This window comes from Amphiura filiformis, chromosome 13 (genome assembly GCF_039555335.1).
Source record: "Amphiura filiformis chromosome 13, Afil_fr2py, whole genome shotgun sequence".
Classification (NCBI taxonomy): Eukaryota; Metazoa; Echinodermata; class Ophiuroidea; order Amphilepidida; family Amphiuridae; genus Amphiura; species Amphiura filiformis.
Window position 1 is genome coordinate 12360534 of NC_092640.1, and position 24501 is coordinate 12385034.

General features: G+C 40.5%; 1 protein-coding gene across 1 annotated transcript in view; it reads right to left on the bottom strand.

Moving 5' to 3' along the window:
* The window catches only part of LOC140167424 (uncharacterized), a 107416-nt gene that overhangs the window by 46977 nt on the left and 35938 nt on the right, over positions 1-24501 (bottom strand). The window contains exons 12-16 of the mRNA XM_072190730.1: positions 12552-12722; positions 10662-10889; positions 6117-6188; positions 5779-5849; positions 4372-4513 (exon numbers count right to left, since the gene is read on the bottom strand). Of these exons, the coding sequence (XP_072046831.1) occupies positions 4372-4513; positions 5779-5849; positions 6117-6188; positions 10662-10889; positions 12552-12722 (684 nt within the window). The remainder of the gene's footprint in view (positions 1-4371; positions 4514-5778; positions 5850-6116; positions 6189-10661; positions 10890-12551; positions 12723-24501) is intronic.

Below are 24501 nucleotides of genomic sequence, written 5' to 3' on the forward strand. Positions count from 1 at the left end.
CACGGATCCACCAGTAATGATCCAAAGCTGATCATTGGGATGGGGAAGTGTGACTGCCCAAGCGGAAGACAGTGCTGCTTGAGCCTTGTGAAAAGCAGTATGCAGACTATCAGACCATGTAAGCTCTTCAGTTGATTGGTGCCCTGCAATAGCATCATCTAATGGGGCTACCAGACTGGCACAATTCTGAATGACACGGGCCAGAACCTTGTATGCACCGATGAAGGACCGCATGCCACCAACTTTGCTTGGAGGCGAGCAGCTGGAAAGTGTGGCGATGCTATGGGGGCTAGCACGAAGGGTTCCATTTGACCAAATCCAACCCAGAATTACTGTCTTTTGGGGGCAAATGACTGTTTTGGAAGCAGAAAGACGTAACCCAGACTTAGACAAAGCTTGCAAAACTTGGCGCCAATTCTCAACAAGTTCATCCACAGTATTACCACCACAGTACAAGTCATCAGCGAGTTTTGCTACGACACCTTTCTCTAAGAGGTCACCAAGGACACGACACATCAGTTCCTCAAGGGCTGTTTCAGAACCTGGCATACCCATGGCACACCGTGTATACACACGCACCCCACGAAAGGGAGTTGCAACACCACAGTATTTCATGGACTCATGGGATAAAGGGATTTGGTAGAAAGCACTAGTCAAGTCAGTGGCAATCAAATACTTCCATTTGGCAATTGAACGCAATGTTGAGACGAACAGTGTGCTGGGATTTGGGGCTCTTGTTGGCGCCATAAGTGATAATTGTACCATCTGTCAAGATGATTTGGTTCTTAGCAGGGAGAATTGCGACATCATTGCATTTCATGAAGGGAATACCTGCAAGGATTTCTTCGTCAAGGTCTCTAACAACTAGACCTTTAAAGACAAAGGAGTGTCTGTCACGAGTAAAGGTGAGGGTTGTTTCCCCAACTACCTTGAGAGGGGATGACCCATCAGCTTGACGGGCAGACTCGCGAACTCTGATGAATGGGGCATCCTAATCGTTGGACAGTGTTTTCGCGAATGAGATTACCAGTGGATCCACTGTCAATGGTGATGCGGACCGCATGGTGCTTGTGGAATGCATCTACATAAGGAGACTGATCAACATGAATTCGGAGCGCTGTCTGAACATTGGGCTGCGCACTAAGGTCAGATTGGTCAACAAAGGCGCATGCTAAATCTGAGTCGCTGTCACAATCATCAAGGATGTTAAGCTGACGAGCGCGGGCCAGGTATTTTCTGTCCTTTTCAGGGAGGTACGAGCACTCGCTTAAGGTGGCTGTGTACTCTCAGACATGCATGTAGTAAAAGTGCAATAACTTTGTAATTATTCGCGCAAGACATATAAAAGTATACATTTTTATAAAGGCAAGACATCAATAAATCTTAATATAAATACAGATTTGGGGTAAAAACAACAATTATGAAGAAAATCACAAAAAAGTGAGTTTTTGGCAATATTTGTTAGGTACATCATAACAAAAAACACTCTTTCCAAAATATTTTATTTGTTTTTAGCTCAATCTTGAGGCTCCATTCCAAAAACGTTTTTTTATTTTTTTGATATTGGCCTTAGTTTTTGAGATATTGACCATATAAGGCATCAAAATGAACTTTTTAAAATTCACAAACGCCTATTTGCACAAAATGATGCCTAAAATTGGAAATAGACCAAAATATGAGAAAACAGTTTCTTGAGTCGATCATGCTTTTTACGATGATCATATTTGCTTACCTATAGATGCTGTATTTATTGAGTTATCGTGTACCTAAATCGTTATTTTACCGAGAAAATGAACATTGAAATAATGGCCGTTGAAGTTTAAAGTGGTCACATTTTGCCCTTTCATCGAATCTCACAGGAGAATGCGGCAGTTTTCGTTTTCTACCTTATATTACGTGAACATCGGGTAAATCCACAGCCCGTTGAGAAGTTTGAGCGAAATCCATTCATAACTTGATATTCAAATCGAGGAGAGAACTTGAAAAACCCACATTTTATCAGCTAAAACGGAGCCATTTGACCACTTGAAATTAGTGTTTCCAAAGGATGCGCCACGCATGCAGATAAGCGTCGCGTATGCGTAGCGTATCTGTGCGTTAACAAATTGCGCGATACGCAGCGCGATGCGTTGTTGCGCGCCTGTCACCCCGCTCATACAACATACAATTTCTATCTTTTAAAATTGCAAACACAAATGAAATAGTGAAATAAAATCCATAAAATAGCGCAGTTGGAGTTTATAAATCTGGATTATCTTTCCTTGTATTTATAAAAAACATAACAAAGTAACAAATATCAAAAATCTCAATTTTATGAAAGAAACAACGTCTTGAGTACACAGTCAGCGTTAAGAAATGCGCATGGTCATGCCGACCAGCTTGCTCACACAGAGGGCAGGATTTACCAAATGATTTCTTAGCTTTCAATTTAGGCATCGGTCTCACGCTGACTACTAGTGCGCATGCTGCGAGCAGCATCGCTTGAGCTCAGCTCATCCAGGAGCGAATCCAGAGCTTGAGAAATTTCGGCTTTGATAGAAGCCAAGGTGCGGATCTTAGCTCTGTACCGCATCGCTGCTTTACTAATCGGGCAGATCAGGGTTTATAAGACGCAACCACGTTAACACTACAAAGTTTTCGAGTGTAGGCGTAATCTCCTCATCTTCATCGATGACTTGGTCATGGTGACTGATGCCGCCTCCTTCACGCATGAGGTTGTCTTCGTGAATGCTACTAGACGCTGGTACAAGTCCTCTGGCCGCTTCATCAGGGCCAAGGGTAATATTGTTGAACTCTAGGAAGTGGCCACCTGTTGTTTGGAAGCCAAAATGGAGACGGATGGCTTGCCATATCTTTTTCAGGCTGGTGCAGTTTTTGAGTATTGTATTTCGTGAGATAATTGGACAATAGTTGGCTATTTGTCCAAGCATAAGCTCCAATGCAGCATTTTTCTGGACTGCTGTTTTCCTTTGGGCTTCCTGTATGTCCTCACCGTCGTTAGTGAGACCTCGAAGAGGGGAAGTTTTTGACTTTTTGCCCCATACCGCTCCTTCAACCAAGTAGGGAGAAAAGCTTGGGTCTAATGACAGTGTATACTGGAGGTTATGTTTCCAGCTTTCAAATGAGTTTATTGTTTCGCTTCTTTGTTAGAGGCCATTGCTTGGCGCATGCGATGTGTTGTGGCCATTGCTGATTGTTTTTACACTGTGTATGTGAACCAGAATAAAAGCTAATATGCAGCCTTGCAGGCTTAAGCTTACTGTTTTAAGCTTACTGGTCGCTCACAGTCTTGTGAAAGATCACACAATTAGGGTTCAAGATGACCACCAATTTCGTCAGGAAGGTCAGCTGAGAGACTTCAGAGATGACTGGTTTCGAATCCAAGCTGTCACCACGCCAATAAAAGGATTAAGGATTAATCTAATGTGATAATCACAACCAGGCACATGTAGCTTCCACGAGTGCAGAGACAGAGAGAGAGAGCCCATCCAGGCTCAGTGCACCTTAAGGGCACACAACTATGAATCAACTGGCGCAAAGCTTGCGCCGCTTGTAAAATAGCACGATTTGACAAAAAAGTAATGCGGAAATTTTTTTATTTCAAAATTTTTTTTTTTATAGTTTTTCCAGAAAAATCGGCAAAATCAGACTTTTTTCTCAAAATACCATGAAAAAAGTCGGAATAAAAAAAAAATAAATAAAAATCGCATTTTGCATTTGTTTTTAAATTTCTCTTGGCCTTATGATCATAAAGACCATATGAGAAACATGAAAATGGAGTAAAATGTTTTTTTGGAAGTGTTTATTTTTGAAAACCTGATTCTTCAACCTTGATATTAAAGTTAGGAAAGTCCATTGAGCACAAATTATGGTAACTTTGGGTGCAATATTAAGCATGATCAGACTCGTTTGGAGAATATATCAGTCTTGTGCGGTACAAATTACACTCGGTTTCAGAAAAAGAATAGCAGTCCCTTGCCGAGATTGATGCAAGCGCCCTTTTGATGAGCCACATACGCGGAGCTTTGAGTGCGCCGACCAACATTTTAATGCATAATCGGCCAATCAAATTATCGGTCAGTTGTTATGATTGTCAGACAATTGAATCCCGGGGATTGAATCAGCCAAGAACCCCACTTCCGTGTCAGCTGTGCACGCTCTCAAAATATAAACAACTGCCATTCTTCTTTGCCAGAAACTGTACAAACATGTAAAACATTTTGTGAATTTTATATCAACATTATATGAAAAGTCTAATGTAAAAAAAATGTGACCCTAAATTTTCAGATTTTTTGGGTCAGTTGGTAATTTTTGGTAACACCTATTTTTGTTGCCCTAAGGTCCAAAATGGTATAGGTCCCATTTCTCTACCTTTTGTGTGTGGTCATGATCTTTTAGATGTGTACATGGTATGACATGTCCAGTCGTTGATGACCCTAACACTGACCCCACTCCTAACGATGTCCTACGTGATTTACAAGGATCTTCCAAAAGGTGATACATCTTCACAGTTCTATTGGATGAGCAAAGTACAAGTAATATCACAAACACACATTTTATACCAAACATGTAGCATGTTTACAAATGTATTTAGACCTAACATTAACACAATAAACTCTATCGAATAAATTCAACCTGAACAGTACAACAATTGAAATGGCAGACATGCCCCAGCAGACATGTTGGTTCTAAGTTCTAAGCGACAGGTCTCTAGTTCGATTCCACAACCATTCATACCTATCACCTGTTTTATTGTATTATCATCCGAATTGTCCCACGAAAGGCATAATTTCATATAAATGAGAATGAGTGACATAATATTCAATAGGGTCTATACAATGCGCCGCTATCGGTTGCTCTTGCCAGCCCAATTTTTGACCTCCAGGGTCAATATAGCCATTTGATACCATGGTGATTAAAGTAAAGATATCACGCAGTTGACCAATCAGAGGCAATTAGATCGGCAGGTAGTGCTCAGTGTGTTTTAAAAAGCAAAAAAGTGTACAGGAGTCCAAACCAGACGTTTTTAGATCCATAGCAGCCACTCGTAAAATAAAGGCAATGTAGCTGATTTGGCCTGAAAATAATCACAGGTCCTAAATACATTGCCCAGCTTGGACACATGAGTGGGTCCTAAATACAACTTACTTGCTTGGTAACACCATGCACAATACATTGCCCAGCTTGGACACCCCGTGGGGGGGGTCACTCTCACACAAAAGTGCTACCCACCCGTGTCTGACCACCTCTGAAATGCATCCTTAATGGCGAATTTTCACATAACCAAATTGCACCCCTTAATGGCGAAACACATACAAAATCCTACCCTAAATGGTGTAGCACATGCAAAAACCATACCCTAATAATGGCGTCAACTGAGAAATATCTAATTTATACCCTAAGTGGCGTAAACAGGAAAATGAACTAATTTGATACCCAATACATCTTTTTGATGTTGCAGACATATAGATACTAAAGAAAACATGCACAAAGGTAACAAGAATCAATTAAAAAGTGGTGATTTTTATCAAATTAGTGCAAACTCACTCAAACAATAATATTACTAACCCTAAACATCTAAGGATTGTGCTGAAAAAGGACCCTAAATGGCGATGCCTTCTGAAAAAGTACCCCTTTTTCAAAAAGACGTTGACGCCGCTGTGTGGTGAAAAAACCCTTTTAGACGTTTTTCTTGGACGCGGGCGCATAGCAAGTCAAGTAGTGAGTGACCCCCCCCCCCCCGGTTGGACACATGAGTGGGTCCTAAATACAACTTACTTGCTTGGTAACACCATACATAATACATTGCCCAGCATGGATACATGAGTGGGTCCTAAATCACACACAATCTGAAACATAAACAAATACAATAAATTTGATATCAACACAATTATGGCCAGACAAGATTAAATGTGGCAAATAATGTGGAATGGACAAATTGAGATATCAGTATTATTGTCACATTATGGGATGGGAAACGATCAAGATTAATTTATAACCTCATGAATAAACACCAAAATTGTGATATCCAATCATCATCTGTAAACATGCGGACACAAACGCAAAAGGTAATTAATAACCAGACTTCTGTGGACCGGTTCTTATACTGTACTTACAGTTTTAAGGCACACCAGTATTATCTCTACAGAACTTGCAGATGCCATTTCTATGCCCCATACTCGGACTCTCTAGAAAATGAAAAAACAAAATAATGACTAAGCAAACAAGTAATATCATAAAGCAACAAACCACAGAATTTATTGATACAAATAAATCAATTTGAGGTTAAAACTCCTGAAGGTCGCCATTTTGAACCATTCAACGCAGGGTCGTAGCAACCGGGCAGACAGGGATGCCATGGCCGTCCCACTTTTTGAGAAATGTATTATGTTTTTCTTTATATCTTTAATTTGGGCATATATTTGTAATTTGGCCGCCTCACATTTGTGATGGCCGCCCAAAATTTTTCAACCTTGCTACGGCCCTGATTCAACTTGTAGAAAGGAAATAATGGGAAAATGACCTTGTAGTATACATGAGTGATCACCACACATTTGAATACGCTGGCAAAGTTACGAAATAAATCGGATTAAAACAGTTTTGAATATATCGCGCTGCACTATAAGCAGGTTGCACTCCCCTTACAAAAATGCAGGCAAAAAAAAATGTGTGCCGAAGCGTGCTGCACGCTTAAATAAGTGTGCAAAAGTGTGCAGAAGTGTGCAGAAGCGAGCAAGAGCGTGTTCATGTGTGCGAACTAGCCATGTGCGTGCAGCCAATGCACGCAAGTATCAATTGCACACATATTTGCACACATAATAAACTGTGCGCTGCACGCAACTTGCACATTTTTCCCTGCACACATTTTTTAAGTGTGCAGTGCACGCATTTGTACACCTAATATTCTCTGAAGCGTGCAGCGCACACATTGACCACTTGCACGCATAATTGCAGGAAGCAGCAGTGCAGTATGGGATATCAGAGGTCACCAACTGCCAAGGATCAGAGAAGTGCTAGCTCCTCAGAAGCTCCCAATAACTTTGAAAATTTATAAGTTTGAAGTGTATTTTAGGGGTTTTCATCATTGTCTTGTTGATGTTGAGCATATCAAGAATAGTCTCTGCAAGAAAAATCGAATTATGTAAGTTTCAAAAGTGTTTTTTATGCATTCTTTTCCCCAGGAAACCATAGTCTATGAGGTTAGTGTTGAATTCAGCAGACATGCATGAAGTGTATAAATACCTGTATATTATTATCAGATCCTGCACGCGTGCAGCTCCTGCAAGCGGCAAGCTCCTGCATGCGTGCAGCTCCTGCACGCGTGTAGCTCCTGCATGCTATATAAGCGTGCAGACTGTGCATGCATGTGCATGCGTGTTTTTGGAAAAAAACACGCATGCAGCTCCTGCATGCGTGCAGCTTCTGCACGCGTGCATGCAGCTCCTGCAAGCGTGCAGCTTCTGCACGCGTGCATGCAGCTCCTGCAAGCGTGCAGCTCCTGCATGCATGCAGCCCAGACCGTGCACGGTGCATGCATGTGCATGCGTGTTTTTTTTTTTTTTTTTGCATGCGCACACTTCATATGCACATGTGCGACATGTGTGCGCATTCATGCTGCACGCTTGCAAAAAAAGCGTGCCATTTTCGTAAGGGTCATCACATGTGTATGTCTGCAATCATAGATTGAATACAATTCGCTACTTGCATGGTTCCGCCATTATGCACGGTGTGCGGTGAGAGCCTCGAACTGGCAACATACATGAATGGGAATTGAACCAGTCATAAAACATTCTGAGTAAGGTTACGTAATTCTGCCTTTCATGTATGCTGCCAGTTCGAGGCTCTCCCAACACATAGTGCATAATGGAACCATGCAAGTAGTGAATACTGGTTTTTTCAAAGATACTAATCTTACAGGTGCGATTGATCACCATGACATGGTTCAATGCAGAGGTACCGTGTGAACGTACCAGTGCAGCACGGTATATTCAAATATTGTTTTCACCTATTGCTACGGTAGTTAATCCGATTATTACATAAATTCGCCAGCGTATGGAAGAATGGTAAGCGTAAAATTTTCCAGTTCCAAGCAAAATTTTTACATGTTGGTTTATTACAAGAGTTTCAGTTGACAGATTTTTATTGCCATCGGCAAATATTTTTGTACATTTTGTTTTGCAAACCTTATGAAAGAATCTCATTTACTTGAACTATAATAAACTGCTCCAAAAAAGAAACTTACCAGGTAAGAAATTTGTCTGTCAAATTCAAACGACAAATTGTGTTACACTAAATGGGATATGAGTGGAAGCAGTGTTAATTGACGCGAATTTTTACACCTCATTTGTTGCAAACGGATGAGTATTTTTGAAGTTATGCTTATTTAACCGAACCTATCCACTGGAATGAAAGTTGCACTCATACCACTTGAGATGGTTGGCAGTATACAGGTGTAATCAGTGCTCTCCTCTTCTTCTTTGCATGACTAACTTTCCTATTGCTTCTTGTGAGGATGAAGAATGATCAAAGTTCAATGACAATTGTCCTTATTCAATCATCTGAAGAAATTAAGTCGAATGAAAGAATCAATATGATGACCAGGGATTTAGGGGACCTTGGGTGTGTCCAGAGTATTGCGTTCATGTGGTCGTTGGTTCAAGACCTGACAAGACCAAGCAATATGAAAGAATAAAAGTTCTGAACATCCTTTCATGTGTCTGTTTATTGTGTGAATTCATTGGGGCGGACCTGCAACTTTCAAATTTGATAGTAGGCTTGTTCAAATGAGCATAACTTCAAAAGTTTTGATCTGTTTGCGACAAATGAGGTGTCAAACTCCGCGTAAATGTACACCGCTTCCACTCATATGCTATTCAGTATAATACGATTTGTCGTTTGAACTTGACAGACGAATTTCTTACCTGGTAAGTTACTTTTTGGGACCAGTTTAATTTCACGTACCAATTTTAAAGTGATTTTCATGAATTTTGTTCTTAAAATTCCTATTCTTTTGTGTATGTGGTAGTGGATCACTCAGCATTGCTCAGTGGTCTGGTTATGGCACTGCCCATGATCATTAGATGAATTAATTAATTCAGTATCGAAGTTGCGTAATGTTAAAATGTCAATGTGATCATGCGCTTGAGAAATTGAAACAATCACCACACAAAGTATATGGCACTCAAAGGCATACCAAAATAGCATGATCCGGTAACCAAGAGAATTACGTAACCACTTCGTATTCGTATTGATAAATTCCGTGTGATCGACTGGCAATACAAACAACAAAGGACACAGGATATGAAAGTTTGGCAGTGTTACCCTTTTGCTCCCAAACATCTTTGCGTACAGGGTTCAGATGGAAATATCATACCACCAACGTGAATATTCTAAACATAGGCCTTGTTCCAAACCAGTGCCAAGTACACAAGGGACAAGGGGTGCACAATTAGATTTCAAGGGGGCTAAATAGTTTGTGGAAACCCCCCGCCTCTTCTCCTCCAGGTTGCTGGCCGCCTTGATATTTAAGATATTCTGGCCTTTTTATACTTTTTTAAAACCCATTTTTTATCAAATTTTTCCCACCCCTTGAAAGTTGCCCCAGCAAACACAAAACGTTTTCGACATCATTCGCAAAAGGTTATAAAAGGTTGTCAGAAAATGTTTAAATGTCGGGTTATATAAAGGGTACATTAATGGTATAAAACGTTTTCATAACATTAAATAACATTTGTTGGTAATTTACTGCAAAGCAAACACAAATGTTTTACAGAAAACATTTAAAAGTCGGGTTATATAAAGGGTATAAAAGCGTTTTAATAACATTCCAAAAACATTTTTGAAAACTTGGTACAAATCATTCTAAACAGAATGTTATTTTGGGGTTGAAAAAATATTTTGCAAAAAATGTTTGCCCAAAATATTTACAATAACGTTTTAAAAATGTTTTCACGACCTTTATATAACCCGACATTTAAATGTTATTAAAACGTTTTGTAAAAAACATTTTAAGAACATTTTAAGAAATATTTTAACATAATGTTATTTAAGTGTTGACAAAACATTTGGCCAAAAATGTGTGCAAAAATAGTTTACAATGACATTTCGAAAACATTTTAAAAATATTGTTGTAGTGTGTTTTCATACAAAACGTTTTAAAACGATTTCATGACCTTTATATAACCCGACATTTTAATGTTATTAAAACGTTTTTACCTAAACCAAAACCCAAAATATAACTTATTTAAAAACGTTTTAAAAACGTTTTGTGTTTGCTGGGGCCTTGTTCCCTACACTACCTACACACCCCCACCCAAGGGGTGTCCCCCTCACCTTATCTGACCCACATGACATCAGTCTGTCAGCCCCTCCAATCTTCTGTGATGACACATCATACCATCCATGTAAATACTCCAAGCCAGTAACAAGCCCCACAGTGAGCTTCCTATGAGGTCTTACCCTACCTACCCACCCCCACCCAAAAGGTGCCCCCTTACCTTATCTGACCCACATGACATCAGTCTGTCAGCCCCTCCAATCTTCTGTGATGATACATCATACCATCCATGTAAATACTCCAAGCCAGTAACAAGCCCCACAGTGAGCTTCCTATGAGGTCTTACCCCTACCTACCCACCCCCACCCAAAAGGCGCCCCCTTACCTTATCTGACCCACATGACATCAGTCTGTCAGCCCCTCCAATCTTCTGTGATGATACATCATACCATCCGTGTGAATATTCCAAGCCAGTAACAAGCCCACAGTGAGCTTGTTTGGGTGTCTTCATAAAATATCGGTTGGCTTCCAATAATGTGATCTGTCCATTGTTATGACCAGCAAAGATAAGTGACTGGGAATACTCGGTCTCTTTCTGTCCTAAAGCACAATCCTGAAAAAAGAAATGTGGAAACCGATGTTTGAAATATAAGGCTGTCATGTTTACTACACATTAATGTACACAATTAAGGGTTGAATACAGGGCCCAATTACTACTATATAGTTTGGTCATCTCGTAACTGACGGGCCATATAACATCGCAGATTAATATCCATATATTTTATTTTGAGGAAAAAAATTAAAAAATTGCAGTCAACAACTCACAACTTCTGTCGGCAAAATATTTCTGTTGGTACATTAATTGTTTGTGTCCACCCCGGTTCTGAAAACCTGGCATACATGTGTAGCCTGACATGATGTCCTTAATACCAGTACATACATGGTACCCATGTGGTACCTAGCAGTACCCACAGTGTACTTACCAGTGTAACCAATGCTAGACATAGTACGTAATCATCAGGGAGTGATGCAGGGACCCATACTTATATAGCCTGGCATGATAAACTCAATGTGTTTAATACCAGTACCTACATGGTACCCATGTGGTACTTAGCAGTACCATACTGTACTTACCAGGCCTTGCCGTCTAGATTTTAAAGGCGAGTGGTCAATCACTCGCTAGCATGATGCTAGGCGAGTGGTCGAATCACTCTCTACAGTTTAATCGAATCACTCGCTAGGTCTGAAAGATCATTCATATATACTAATATGAAACAATATTACACACTGTTCACAAAGCTTCACAACCTTTCTTTCGTATCCAGGTTTAATTAAGGCTAACTTATTACGGTAGATCGGATACAGGATACACTGAAGTGTTGAAACTTGCATGTAAATTGATATTGGATTCAATTTTGGGTGATTCATGCGCAGTGATATTTAGTGTCTTTGGTGAGTTGAAAATCGCTTCGCTAGAAATTGAGTTTGGGCGGCGGTGGCGAGCAAGAGCGATCGCTCGCCTCAAACAATGCTAAACAAAATACACAGTCACCAGGGAGTGTTGCAGAGATCCATATAGTTGTGTAGCCTGACATGATTAACTCAATGAGTTTAATACCAGTACCTACATGGTACCATTGTGGTATCTAGCAGTATCCACAGTGTACTTACCCGTGTAACCAATGCTAGACATAGTACACAGTCATCAGGGAGTGCTCAGGGACCCATAGTTGTGTAGCCTGACATGATTAACTCAATGAGTTTAATACCAGTACCTACATGGTACCCATGTGGTACCTAGCAGTACCCATACTGTACTTACCAGTGTAAACAATGCTAAACAAAGTACACAGTCACCAGGGAGTGTTGCAGAGACCCAAACATGTGTAGCCGGATATGAATATCTCCAAGTGTTTATTATCAATACCTACGTGGTACCCACATGGTACCTAGCAGTAACCAGAGTGTACTCACCAGTTTCATTAATGCTAGACATAGTACACAGTCATCAGGGAGTGCTGCAGGGAACCATAGTTGTGTAGCCTGACATGGGTTATTCCATGTGTTTAATACCAGTACCTACGTGGTACCCACATGGTACCTAGCAGTACCAACAGTGTACTCACCAGTGTAATCAATGCTAGACATAGTACACAGTCATCAGGGAGTGCTGCAGGGACCATAGTTGTGTAGCCTGACATGTGTAACTCAATACTTAATAGCAGTACCTACATGGTACCCACATGGTACCTAGCAGTACCAACAGTGTACTCACCAGTTTAATCAATGCTAGACATAGTACACAGTCATCAGGGAGTGCTGCAGGGACCCATAGTTGTGTAGCCTGACATGGGTTACTTGATGTGTTGTACACCAATACATCTCCTGTAGCTAGCACTGTGTAGATACTCTCATGCTTAGGATCATACACTATGTCTGTCAGAACCTGGTCACATAGGAATAACAAGATTCCATTAAGTGGGGTTTTCCAGAAAATTACTTTTATTATGAACTAGCGGGATACCCTCGCTGCGCGCGGGTCCCCGCTAGATGAGTAAATGGGAGCGATCACTAAAACGGGAGGAATTACTGAAAAGGTAAAATCATTGAAAAGGTAAATTTTATTGTTCTAAACCTGTCCCTTCTGGCAGTTCATTCAGCTTCTTTCTTATACCCGCATGCAGCGCATGCAGGGTATCTTCCCATTCTGTGGTTTCTTCTCCATCTCCTTCTCCTCCTTATACCCGCATGCAAAGCATGGACGGGTATATTGTTATCCTATGGTTTCATCTCCTTCTCCTTCTCCTCCTTCTCCTCCTATCAAACACATCATTCTGTCAAGGCTAGCGCTAATTCTACAAAGGCCCTGGGGCCCATATGTGGTACACTTATGGGCCCTACCCGTCAGAAGTGCCTTTTGCCCATCTTGGCCCCAGAGGTCAAGGTCACGGGCCCCAGGGGCCCAAATGTGAAAATACAAAGCATGCCATTTCTCATCAAATGAAGCAGCCTCAGGGCCCTGAGTTGGTACACTGATAGCCCCAGGGGTACTCTATGATAACAAATATACAAGAGCCCCATATGTTATATATTATGGGCCCTAGGGGCCCAAATGTTAAAATATGGTGCAACAGATTGACAAGCCTAGCTCTAAAAGCACAAGATCACTAGGGCTCATATGTGGCATATGTATGGGCCCTAAGTTGTAGATGTGCCTTTTGCCCATTTTGGCCCCAGATGTACAATGCTAGGGGCCCCAGGGGCCCAAATGTTAAAACAAAGGGCCGCCATTTCTCAGCAAATAAAGTAGCTACAGTGCTCAGATTTGGTACACAGATAGGTCTTCAGTATTATATTGTCATATGTATATATGACCCCATATGTCACATCATATGGGCCCCAGAGCTAAACGCTAAAACATAGGGCCGGCCGTTACTCTGTAAATAAAGCAGCTACAATGCCCAGCTTGAGTCTACTGATAGAACTAGAGAATTATACTTCAACATATGTACGTGAGCTTCATAAGTCAAATATTATGGGCCCCAGGGCCCCAAATGTTAAAACAAAGGGCCATCCGTTTCTCATCAAATAAAGCAGCTTTAGGGCTCAGAGTTTGTAGACAGATTGCACCTGAAAATTACACTGTTATATGTACATGTGAGCCCCATATATATTATATTATATGGGCCCCAGGGCCCCAAACGCTAAAACATAGGGCCGGCCGTTACTCAGTAAATAAAGCAGCTACAGTGCCCAGCTTGAGTCTACTGATAGCACTAGAGAATTAAACTTCAACATGTGTCCATGGGCCTCATAAGTCAAATATTATGGGCCCCAGGGCCCCAAATGTTATAACAAAGGGCGGCCGTTTCTCATCAAATAAAGCAGCTTCCGGGCTCAGAATTTGTACACAGTAGCACCTGAGAATTATCACATACCCACCCACCCCACACACGTAGGACTAAACAGACATATCCGTATTATAATATAATAATTGTAAATACCAGCGTGAAGCGTTAAGGCTGTTCCAGTTAAATTACATACCCATTGGCTGTTCCATTTAATGTACACACTCCCTCTGAAATGGCCCCCAAAATAGGCTGTTCCGTTTGATTTACATACTCCCTCTGGAATAGTTTTCCCCTAATCGTAATGCATAGCCTCACTGTGAATAAGAGAGGGGACTTTACAATTTCTTTATTTTAAGTGCTACAACAGTGCAACCTACATTCATTTAAAGCTTGTGACTTGGACTTTCACTTTTACACGTTTTCTGGCCAATTGGGCGACTTTTTACGATTTCTTTATTTGAAGTCCTCAGCAAATAAGGACTGTAAGTTTGGGTTACCCACCCTACACACGTGGGACTAAACAGACATATCCGTATTATAATTATTAATATAATAATTGGAAATACCATCGTGAAGCGTTAAGGCTGTTCCAGTTAAATTACATACCCATTGACTGTTCTATTTAATTTACATACTCCCTCTGAAATGGTCCCAAAATAGGCTGTTCCGTTTAATTTACATACTCCCTCTAAAATGGAAGTTCCATTTAATTTACATACTCCCTCTGGAATAGTTTTCCCCTAATCATATTGCATAGCCTCACTGTGAATAAGAGAGACTGACAACAGCAATCTATGGAAAGACAACTCCCCTGGCAGGGGACTTTATACAAGTGCTACGAGAGTGCAACCTGCATTAAATTAAAGCTTGTGACTTGGACTTTCAATTTTACACATTTTCCACCCAATTGGGTGACTTTTACAATTTCTATATTTTAAGTCCTCAGCAATTTGTACACAGATAGCACCTGAGAATTATATTGTTACTAACACCCCTCCCCTACGCACGCACCCATCCACCCCACACGTAGAATTAAACAGACAGATCGTATTATATCATAATTGGAAATACCAGCGTGAAGCGTTTAGGCTGTTCCAGTTAAATTACATACCCATTGGCTGTTCCATTTAATTTACATACTCCCTCTGAAATGGCCCCAAAAAAGGCTGTTCCGTTTAATTTACATACTCCCTCTGAAATGGCTGTTCCATTTAATGTACATACTACCTCTGGAATAGTTTCCCCTGAATCATATTGCATAGCCTCACTGTGAGTAAGAGAGACTGACAACAGCAACCTATGGAGAGTAAGAGAGACGACTCCCCTGGGAGGGACTTTTACAATTTCTTTATTTTAAGTGCTACGACAGTGCAACCTACATTCAATTAAAGCTTGTGACTTGGACTTTCACTTTTTACACATACAATTTCTTTATTTTAAGTCCTCAGCAAATAAGGACTGTAAGTTTGGGTACACCGATAACATGCGGGTATAGCCGTATTTGTGTACAAATATATAGCCTTCTAGTTATACCCGCATGCGAAGCATGGACGGGTATATTGCCATCCTGTGGTTTCATCTCCTTCTCCTTCTCCTTCTTCTATCAAACACATCATTCTGTCAAGGCTAGCGCTAAAACTACAAGGGCCCCAGGGCCCATATGTAGTACACTTATGGGCCCTACCCCGCAGATGTGCCTTTTGCCCATCTCGGCCCCAGAGGTCAAGGTCACGGCCCCAGGGGCCCAAATGTAAAACAACAAACCATGCCGTTTCTCATCAGATGAAGCAGCCTCAGGGCCCTGAGTTGGTACACTGATAGCCCCAGGGGTACTCTATATATACAAGTTTACATGAGCCCCATATGTCATATATTATGGGCCCCAGGGCCCCAAATATTAAAATAAGGGGCAACAGATTGACAAGGCTAGCTCTAAAACTATAAGGGCACTAGGGCTCATATGTGGTACATGTATGAGCCCTAAGTTTTCAATGTGCCTTTTGCCCATTTTGGGCCCAGATGTTAAAGGCTAGGGGCCCCAGAGGCCCAAATGTTAAAATAAAGGGCCGGCCATTTCTCAGCAAATAAAATAGTTACAGGGTTCAGATTTGGTACACTAATAGGTCTTAAGCATTATACTACTATATGTATATATGAGCCCCATGTGTCACATAATATGGGCCCCAGGGCCCCAAACGCTAAAACATAGGGCCGGCCGTTACTCTGTAAATAAAGCAGCTACAATGCCCAGCTTGAGTCTACTGATAGAACTAGAGAATCATACTTCAACATATGTACATGAGTCTCATAAGTCAAATATTATGGGCCCCAGGGCCCCAAATGTTAAAACAAAGGGCCGGCCATTTCTCATCAAATATAGCAGCTTTAGGGCTCAGAGTTTGTACACAGATTGCACCTGAAAATTATATTGTTATATGTACATGTGAGCCCCATATATCACATTATATGGGCCCCAGGGCCCCAAACGCTAAATCATAGGGCCGGCCGTTACTCAGTAAATAAAGCAGCTACAGGGTTCAGATTTGATACACTAAACGGTCTTCAGCATTATATTGTTATATGTGTATATGAGCCCCATGTGTCACACAATATGGGCCTCAGGGCCCCAAACCCTAAAACATAGGGCCGGCCGTTACTTAGTAAATAAAGAAGCTACAATGCCCAGCTTTAGCCTACTGATAGAATTACAGAATTATACTTCAACATATGTACATGAGCCTCATAAGTCAAATACAATGGGCCCCAGGGCCCCAAATGTTAAAACAAAGGGCCAGCCGTTTCTCATCATATAAAGCAGCTTTAGGGCTCAGAGTTTGTACACAGATTGCACCTGAAAATTACATTGTTATATGTACATATGAGCCCCATATATCACGTAATATGGGCCCCAGGGCCCCAAGCGCTAAAACATAGGGCCGGCCATTACTCAGTAAATAAAGCAGCTACAGTGCCCAGCTTGAGTCGCTTGATAGCACTAGAGAATTATACTTCAAGATATGTACATGGACCTCATAACTCAAATATAATGGGCCCCATGGCCCCAAATGTTAAAACAAAGGGCCGGCCGTTTCTCATCAAATAAAGCAGCTTCGGGCTCAGAATTTGTACACAGATAGCACCTGAGAATTATATATATTGTTACTAACACCCCACCCCACCACACACACATAGGACTAAACAGACAGATCCGTATTATAATATAATAATTGTAAATACCAGCGTGAAGCGTTAAGGCTGTTCCAGTTAAATTACATATCCATTGGCTGTTCCATTTAATTTACATACTCCCTCTGAAATGGCCCCAAAATAGGCTGTTCCGTTTAATTTACATACTCCCTCTAAAATGGCTGTTCCATTTAATTTACATACTCCCTCTGGAATAGTTGTCCCCTAATCACATTACATAGCCTCACTGTGAATAAGAGAGACTGACAACAGCAACCTATGGAGAGTAAGAGAGACGCCTCCCCTGGGAGGGGCCTTTTTACAATTTCTTTATTTTAAGTGCTACGACAGTGCAACCGACATTCAATTAAAGCTTGTGACTTGAACTTTCACTGTTTACACATTTTCTGCCCAATTGGGCGCCTTTTTTTACAATTTATTTATTTTAAGTCCTCAGCAAATAAGGACTGTAAGTTTGGGTACACCGATAACATGCGGGTATAGCCGTATTTGTGTACAAATATATAGCCTTCTAGTTATACCCGCATGCAGCGCATGCAGGGTATCTTCCCATCCTGTGGTTTCTTCTCCTCCTCCTCCTCCTCCTTCTTCTCCTATCAAACACATCATTCTGTCAAGGCTAGCGCTAAAACTACAAGGGCCCCAGGGCCCATATGTGGTACACTTATGGGCCCTACCCCGTAGATGTGCCTTTTGCCCAACTCGGCCCCAGAGGCCCAAGGTCACGGGCCCCAGGGGCACAAATGTAAAAACACAAACCATGCCGATTCTCATCAGATGAAGCAGCCTCAGGGCCATAAGTTGGTACACTGATAGTCCCAAGGGTACTCTATAAACACAAGTATACATGAGCCCCATATGTTATATATTATGGGCCCCAGGGCCCCAAATGTTAAAAATATGGGGCAACAGATTGACAAGCCTAGCTCTAAAGCTACAAGGGCACTAGGGCTCATATGTTGCACATGTATAAGCCCTAAATTGTAGATGTGCCTTTTGCCCATTTTGGCCCCAGATGTACAAGGCTAGAGGCCCCAGGGGCCCAAAGGTTAAAACAAAGGGCCGGCCGTTTCTCAGCAAATAAAGTAGCTACAGGGGTCAAATTTGGTACACAGATAGGTTTACAGTATGATATTGTCATATGTACATATGTACCCCATATGTCACATAATATGGGCCCCTGGCCCCAAACGCTAAAACATAGGGCCGGTCGTTACTCTGTAAATAAAGCAGCTTTAGGGCTCAGAGTTAGTACACAGATTGCACCTGAAAATCACATTGTTATATGTACATGTGAGCCCCATACATTACATTATATGGGCCCCAGGGCCCCAAACGCTAAAACATAGGGCCGGCCGTTACTCAGTAAATAAAGCAGCTACAGTGCCTAGCTTGAGTCTACTGATAGCACTAGAGAATTAAACTTCAACATATGTCCATGGGCCTCATAAGTCAAATATTATGGGCCTCATGGCCCCAAATGTTAAAACAAAGGGCCGGCCGTTTCTCATCAAATAAAGCAGCTTCCGGCTCAGAATTTGTACACAGTAGCACCTGAGAATTATATTGTTATTAACACCCACATACCCCCTCCCCACCCTACACACGTGGGACTAAACAGACATATCCGTATTATAATTATTAATATAATATTAATTGGAAATACCAGCGTGAAGCGTTACGGCTGTTCCAGTTAAATTACATACCCATTGGCTGTTATATTTAATTTACATACTCCCTCTGAAATGGTCCCAAAATAGGCTGTTCCGTTTAATTTACATACTCCCTCTAAAATGGCTGGTCCATTCAATGTACATACTCCCTCTGGAATAGTTTTTCCCCTAATCACATTGCATAGCCTCACTGTGAATAAGAGAGACTGACAACAGCAATCTATGGAGAGACAACTCCCCTGGCAGGGGACTTTTTACAAGTTCTTTATTTTAAGTGCTACGAGAGTGCAACCTGCATTAAATTAAAGCTTGTGACTTGGACTTTCAATTTTTACACATTTTCCACCCAATTGGGCGACTTTTTACAATGTCTATATTTTAAATCCTCGGCAATTTGTACACAGATAGCACCTGAGAATTATATTGTTACTAACACCCACGCACGCACCCATCCACCCCACACACGTAGGGACTAAACAGACAGATCAGTATTATATCAAAATTGGAAATACCAGCGTGAAGCGTTAAGGCTGTTCCAGTTAAATTACATACCCATTGGCTGTTCCATTTAATTTACATACTCCCTCTGAAATGGCCCCCAAAAAAGGCTGTTCCGTTTAATTTACATACTCCCTCTGAAATGGCTGTTCCATTTAATTTACATACTACCTGAGTAAGAGAGACTGACAACAGCAACCTATGGAGAGTAAGAGAGACGACTCCCCTGGGAGGGGACTTTTTACAATTTCTTTATTTTAAGTGCTACGACAGTGCAACCTACATTCAATTAAAGCTTGTGACTTGGACTTTCACTTTTTACACATTTTCTGCCCAATTGGGAGACTTTTTACAATTTCTTTATTTTTAAAAGTCCTCAGCAAATAAGGACTGTAAGTTTGGGTACACCGATAACATGCGGGTATAGCCGTATTTGTGTACAAATATATAGCCTTCTAGTTCTCCTTCTCCTCCTATCAAACACATCATTCTGTCAAGGCTAGCGCTAAAACTACAAGGGCCCCAGGGTCCATATGTGGTACACTTATGGGCCCTACCCCGTAGATGTGCCTTTTGCCCATCCCGCCCCAGAGGTCAAGGTCACGGGCCCCAGGGGCCCAAATGTAAAACACAAACCATGCCGTTTCTCATCAGATGGAGCAACCTCAGGGCCGTGAGTTGGTACACTGATAGCCCCAGGGGTACTCTATAAATACAAGTATACATGAGCCCCATATGTTATATAGTATGGGCCCCAGGGGCCCAAATGTTAAAAATAAGAGGCAACAGATTGACAAGCCTAGCTCTAAAGCTACAAGGGCACTAGGGCTCATATGTTGCACATGTATAAGCCCTAAATTGTAGATGTGCCTTTTGCCCATTTTGGCCCCAGATGTACAAGGCTAGAGGCCCCAGGGGCCCAAAGGTTAAAACAAAGGGCCGGCCGTTTCTCAGCAAATAAAGTAGCTACAGGGCTCAGATTTGGTACACAGATAGGTCTTCAGTATTATATTGTTATATGTATATATGAACCCCATATGTCACATATGGGCCCCTGGGCCCCAAACGCTAAAACATAGGGCCGGCCGTTACTCTGTAAATAAAGCAGCTTTAGGGCTTAGAGTCAGTACACATATTGCATCTTAAAATCACATTGTTATTTGTATATGTGAGCCCCATATATTACATTATATGGGCCCCAGGGCCACAAACGCTAAAACATATGGCCGGCCGTTACTCAGTAAATAAAGCAGCTACAGTGCCCAGCTTGAGTCTACTGATAGCACTAGAGAATTAAACTTCAACATATGTCCATGGACCTCATAAGTCAAATATTATGGGCCCCAGGGCCCCAAATGTTAAAACAAAGGGCCGGCCGTTTCTCATCAAATAAAGCAGCTTCCGGGCTCAGAAGTTGTACACAGTAGCACCTGAGAATTATATTGTTACTAACACCCCAATACCCCCTCCCCACACACGTAGGGACTAAACAGACATATCCGTATTATAATTATTAATATAATAATTGGAAATACCAGCGTGAAGCCTTAAGGCTGTTCCAGTTAAATTACATACCCATTGGCTGTTCCATTTAATTTACATACTCCCTCTGAAATGGTCCCAAAATAGGCTGTTCCGTTTAATTTACATACTCCCTCTGAAATGGCTGTTCCATTTAATTTACATACTCCCTCTGGAATAGTTTTCCCCTAATCATATTGTATAGCATCACTGTGAATAAGAGAGACTGACAACGGCAATCTATGGAGAGACAACTCCCCTGGGAGGGGACTTTTTACAAGTTCTTTATTTGCACGAGAGTGGAGCAAATAAGGACTGTAAGTTTGGGTACACCGATAACATGCGGGTATAGCCGTATTTGTGTACAAATATATAGCCTTCTAGTTTCTTTTCTGTTTCTTCTACATGGGCCTAGTTTGTTCCCATTGCTATTTAACTTGTGATTTTCCGTTTCCATGTTATTTATTTATTTAGGCCTAACCGCATTCCCATTATTTTCTAAATCTGTCCTTTCTTGCATTTCCCTTTTAGCTTCTTTTTTATATGCTGCTTAGCTTGTGATTTCCCGTTTCCGTGTTAATTCTGTTCTTATTATTTTAGCTTCTCTTTTCTTATATTTCCTGATTAATTTTAATCTAATTTTAGCTTTTTTTCTTACTTTCCTGATTAGTTTCTTTCTTTCCGTCTTTATTTTGCTCCCGTTTCATTTAGTTACTGTAACCATAACCCGTATCTTTTTTGTCTGCTATTTTGTTCCAATAAATATATGCTGTTATTCTCCGATTCCATGTTATTTATTTATTTATTTATTATTATTTGTTATTTTATAAATCTACCCTTTCTTACGTTTGTCCTTCCTTTTAGCTTTGGCTTTTTTTCTACATAGTTATTTTGTTCCCATTTTTCATATTTCCTGCTTAGCGTGTGATTTCCGTTTGCATTTAATTATGTTCTCATTATTTTAGCTTCATTTTTTTTTTTTTTTTTGTTTATTTATTTATTTACTCTAATCCACAACGCTGTACCCATAACCCATCCAAGTAGGCCTACCTTTTCAGTTTTGTCCTACTTTCTTTTCTTTTCTATTTCTCTGGCACGGAAAGTTGGCCTATGCATACCCTGACCGAAATTTGACACAATTTTGACATATGTCAAAATCATGTCAAACAAAAACGATAAGAATTGGGACATTTATTTGACACAAATTTGACATAAATTTGACATATATGTCAAATTTGTATCAAAAAATTTGACATATTTTTGACATAGTTCTATGTCAAAAGTGTGTCAAATCACATTTGTGTCAAAATCATGTCAAATATTATTTTGTGTCAAAATTATGTCAAACAGGATCATATTTGACATACTTTTGATATGTCAAATATGTGTCAAAATATATTTGATACATATTTGACATAGTACTTGGTTATGTTAAAATTGTATCAAATTGTGATCATATTTGACACACTGATGTGAATGCAGTGGTGGAGCTGCCGTTGAGGTGAGCCAGCACAGGGAATCCTTTTCTACCCTGTTGCCCAGGTGCATGCACAGCTTCCAGTCAGTGCCAAGTTATTGGAAATCCCACTTGAGGGCAAAAAAATGCCATCAAATATTCAGATTTGTGCAAAATTGTGTCAAACAGGATCATATTTGACATACTTTTGATATGTCAAATTTGTGTCAAAATAAATTTGATACATATTTGACATAGTTCTTGGTTATGTCAAAAGTATGCCAGAATGTGATCACATGGCTGCACCACAAAGGTGAGGGGCACGGAGGGGCTTAATTTTCCATTAAGCTTAAGTTTTGCCCAATGAAAACCAAAAATCATTGAAAATATTGATGAAAACATATTAATGACAGAATTGGATGCTTTACGCCCAATATTTATTGATATACTATTTACCCGACTACCTCTCAACCAATATTTTTAAACTTGTAGCTTGACCTGTAAAATATTTTATGAGTAATTTAATACCGCATCAAATGAAAAATTCAAATACGGTATGTAAAAACAAACACATGTGACCTTAATACAGATTATTTCACATAAAGTTGTTGTGACCTTAATACAGATTATTTCACATAAAGTTGTTGATCGGTCGGAAAGAGCAATCTGACTTTTTTGGGGGCCAAAATAGTGAGAAAAATAGTCTTAAGTTTGCCACTCATGTATTCTAAACAATAATTAGTACGACACATAATTAGTCGCCACAATGCGAAGTTTTGACGGATCCATTTGAAATCATGTATCAGAAAAATGGTCTTTAAAGTTAAGTTTTATGTGCATGATCCAGATCTGCATGATCTTTAACAGTCCGAGTCAAAATTAGCAAGGTTCTTTTTCACATTCTTCTTTATGTAAAATCTGAATTCTGAACTCCTCATTTTGCATGACTGATATGTACAGCATTTTCTTCTTGATGAGTTGCCATTGATGAGTTGCTATTCCTGCCGCATTCGGATCCCTTTTCAGCAGCATCTGAAAGCAAATTGTACATAAAGTTACAAATTAAATAAGCTTACACATTTGGTAGTTTTCTGAAACAAATGAAAAAATATTTGGTGTCATCAAGAAATTCAGGATCATCAAGAGTATATGGTTGGGCAGGTATTTCCACATTACTTTTTAGAAATTAGAATCCATCAGGGAAGAATCCATTACCTGGGATTTTTTTCTCCCAGATTGACCCAAAATACATTTGCGAAGCTCTCAAGCATGCCTAGTTCTCAAGTACCGTAACTATTTCTATTCAAGGTATGATAGGCAAACCTTAGTTAACACATTTGCTATACTCATGCAGCCCCTGGTCCAAAAATACAATACATACAGCACGGGTATAGAAAATTAAAAGAAAAGATTTTTCAAGAAACCTGCATGAATATATACGGTGCGTGCGTTACGCACTGCGTAATACTTCAATGAATAACAATGTAATAAATGTACTTATCTTACCATTGCTAATTAATATTTATCAGTCCATATGAAACAAGTTTGGTAAATTATATATAGGTAGTGTCATTCAGTTTACGCTTTCTCAGATTAGGTGAAGCAGAACATGGCGTGAAACTCAGTGCAGATTTCCTGGCTGCTGCCCACCACTTGAGGAACATTTATATCAAAATGTCTTGCAAGTGGTGGAGCAAGATAGAAAATGGACACCTAAGGGGTGGTGCAATAATTATGTGTACCGGGGAATTATAGGGGGGAGCAAAGATTTTTGGCAGGCCAAAAGGGGGGGGCAAGCATTTTTTGGCAGGTCGAAAGGGGGGGGGTCAAGCGATTTTTGGCAGGTCGAATGGGGGGGGGCAAGCAATTTTTGGCACAGATATTTTGGGCACCGCTTCTATATTACGCCCTAAAAGGGGTAGGAAAACATTACTTAACACGCTCAATGCAAAATTTCCTGCTGGCTATGCTGAAAGCATTATATGTTAAGACAATTTAAGGTTTTAAATTGGGTTCCTC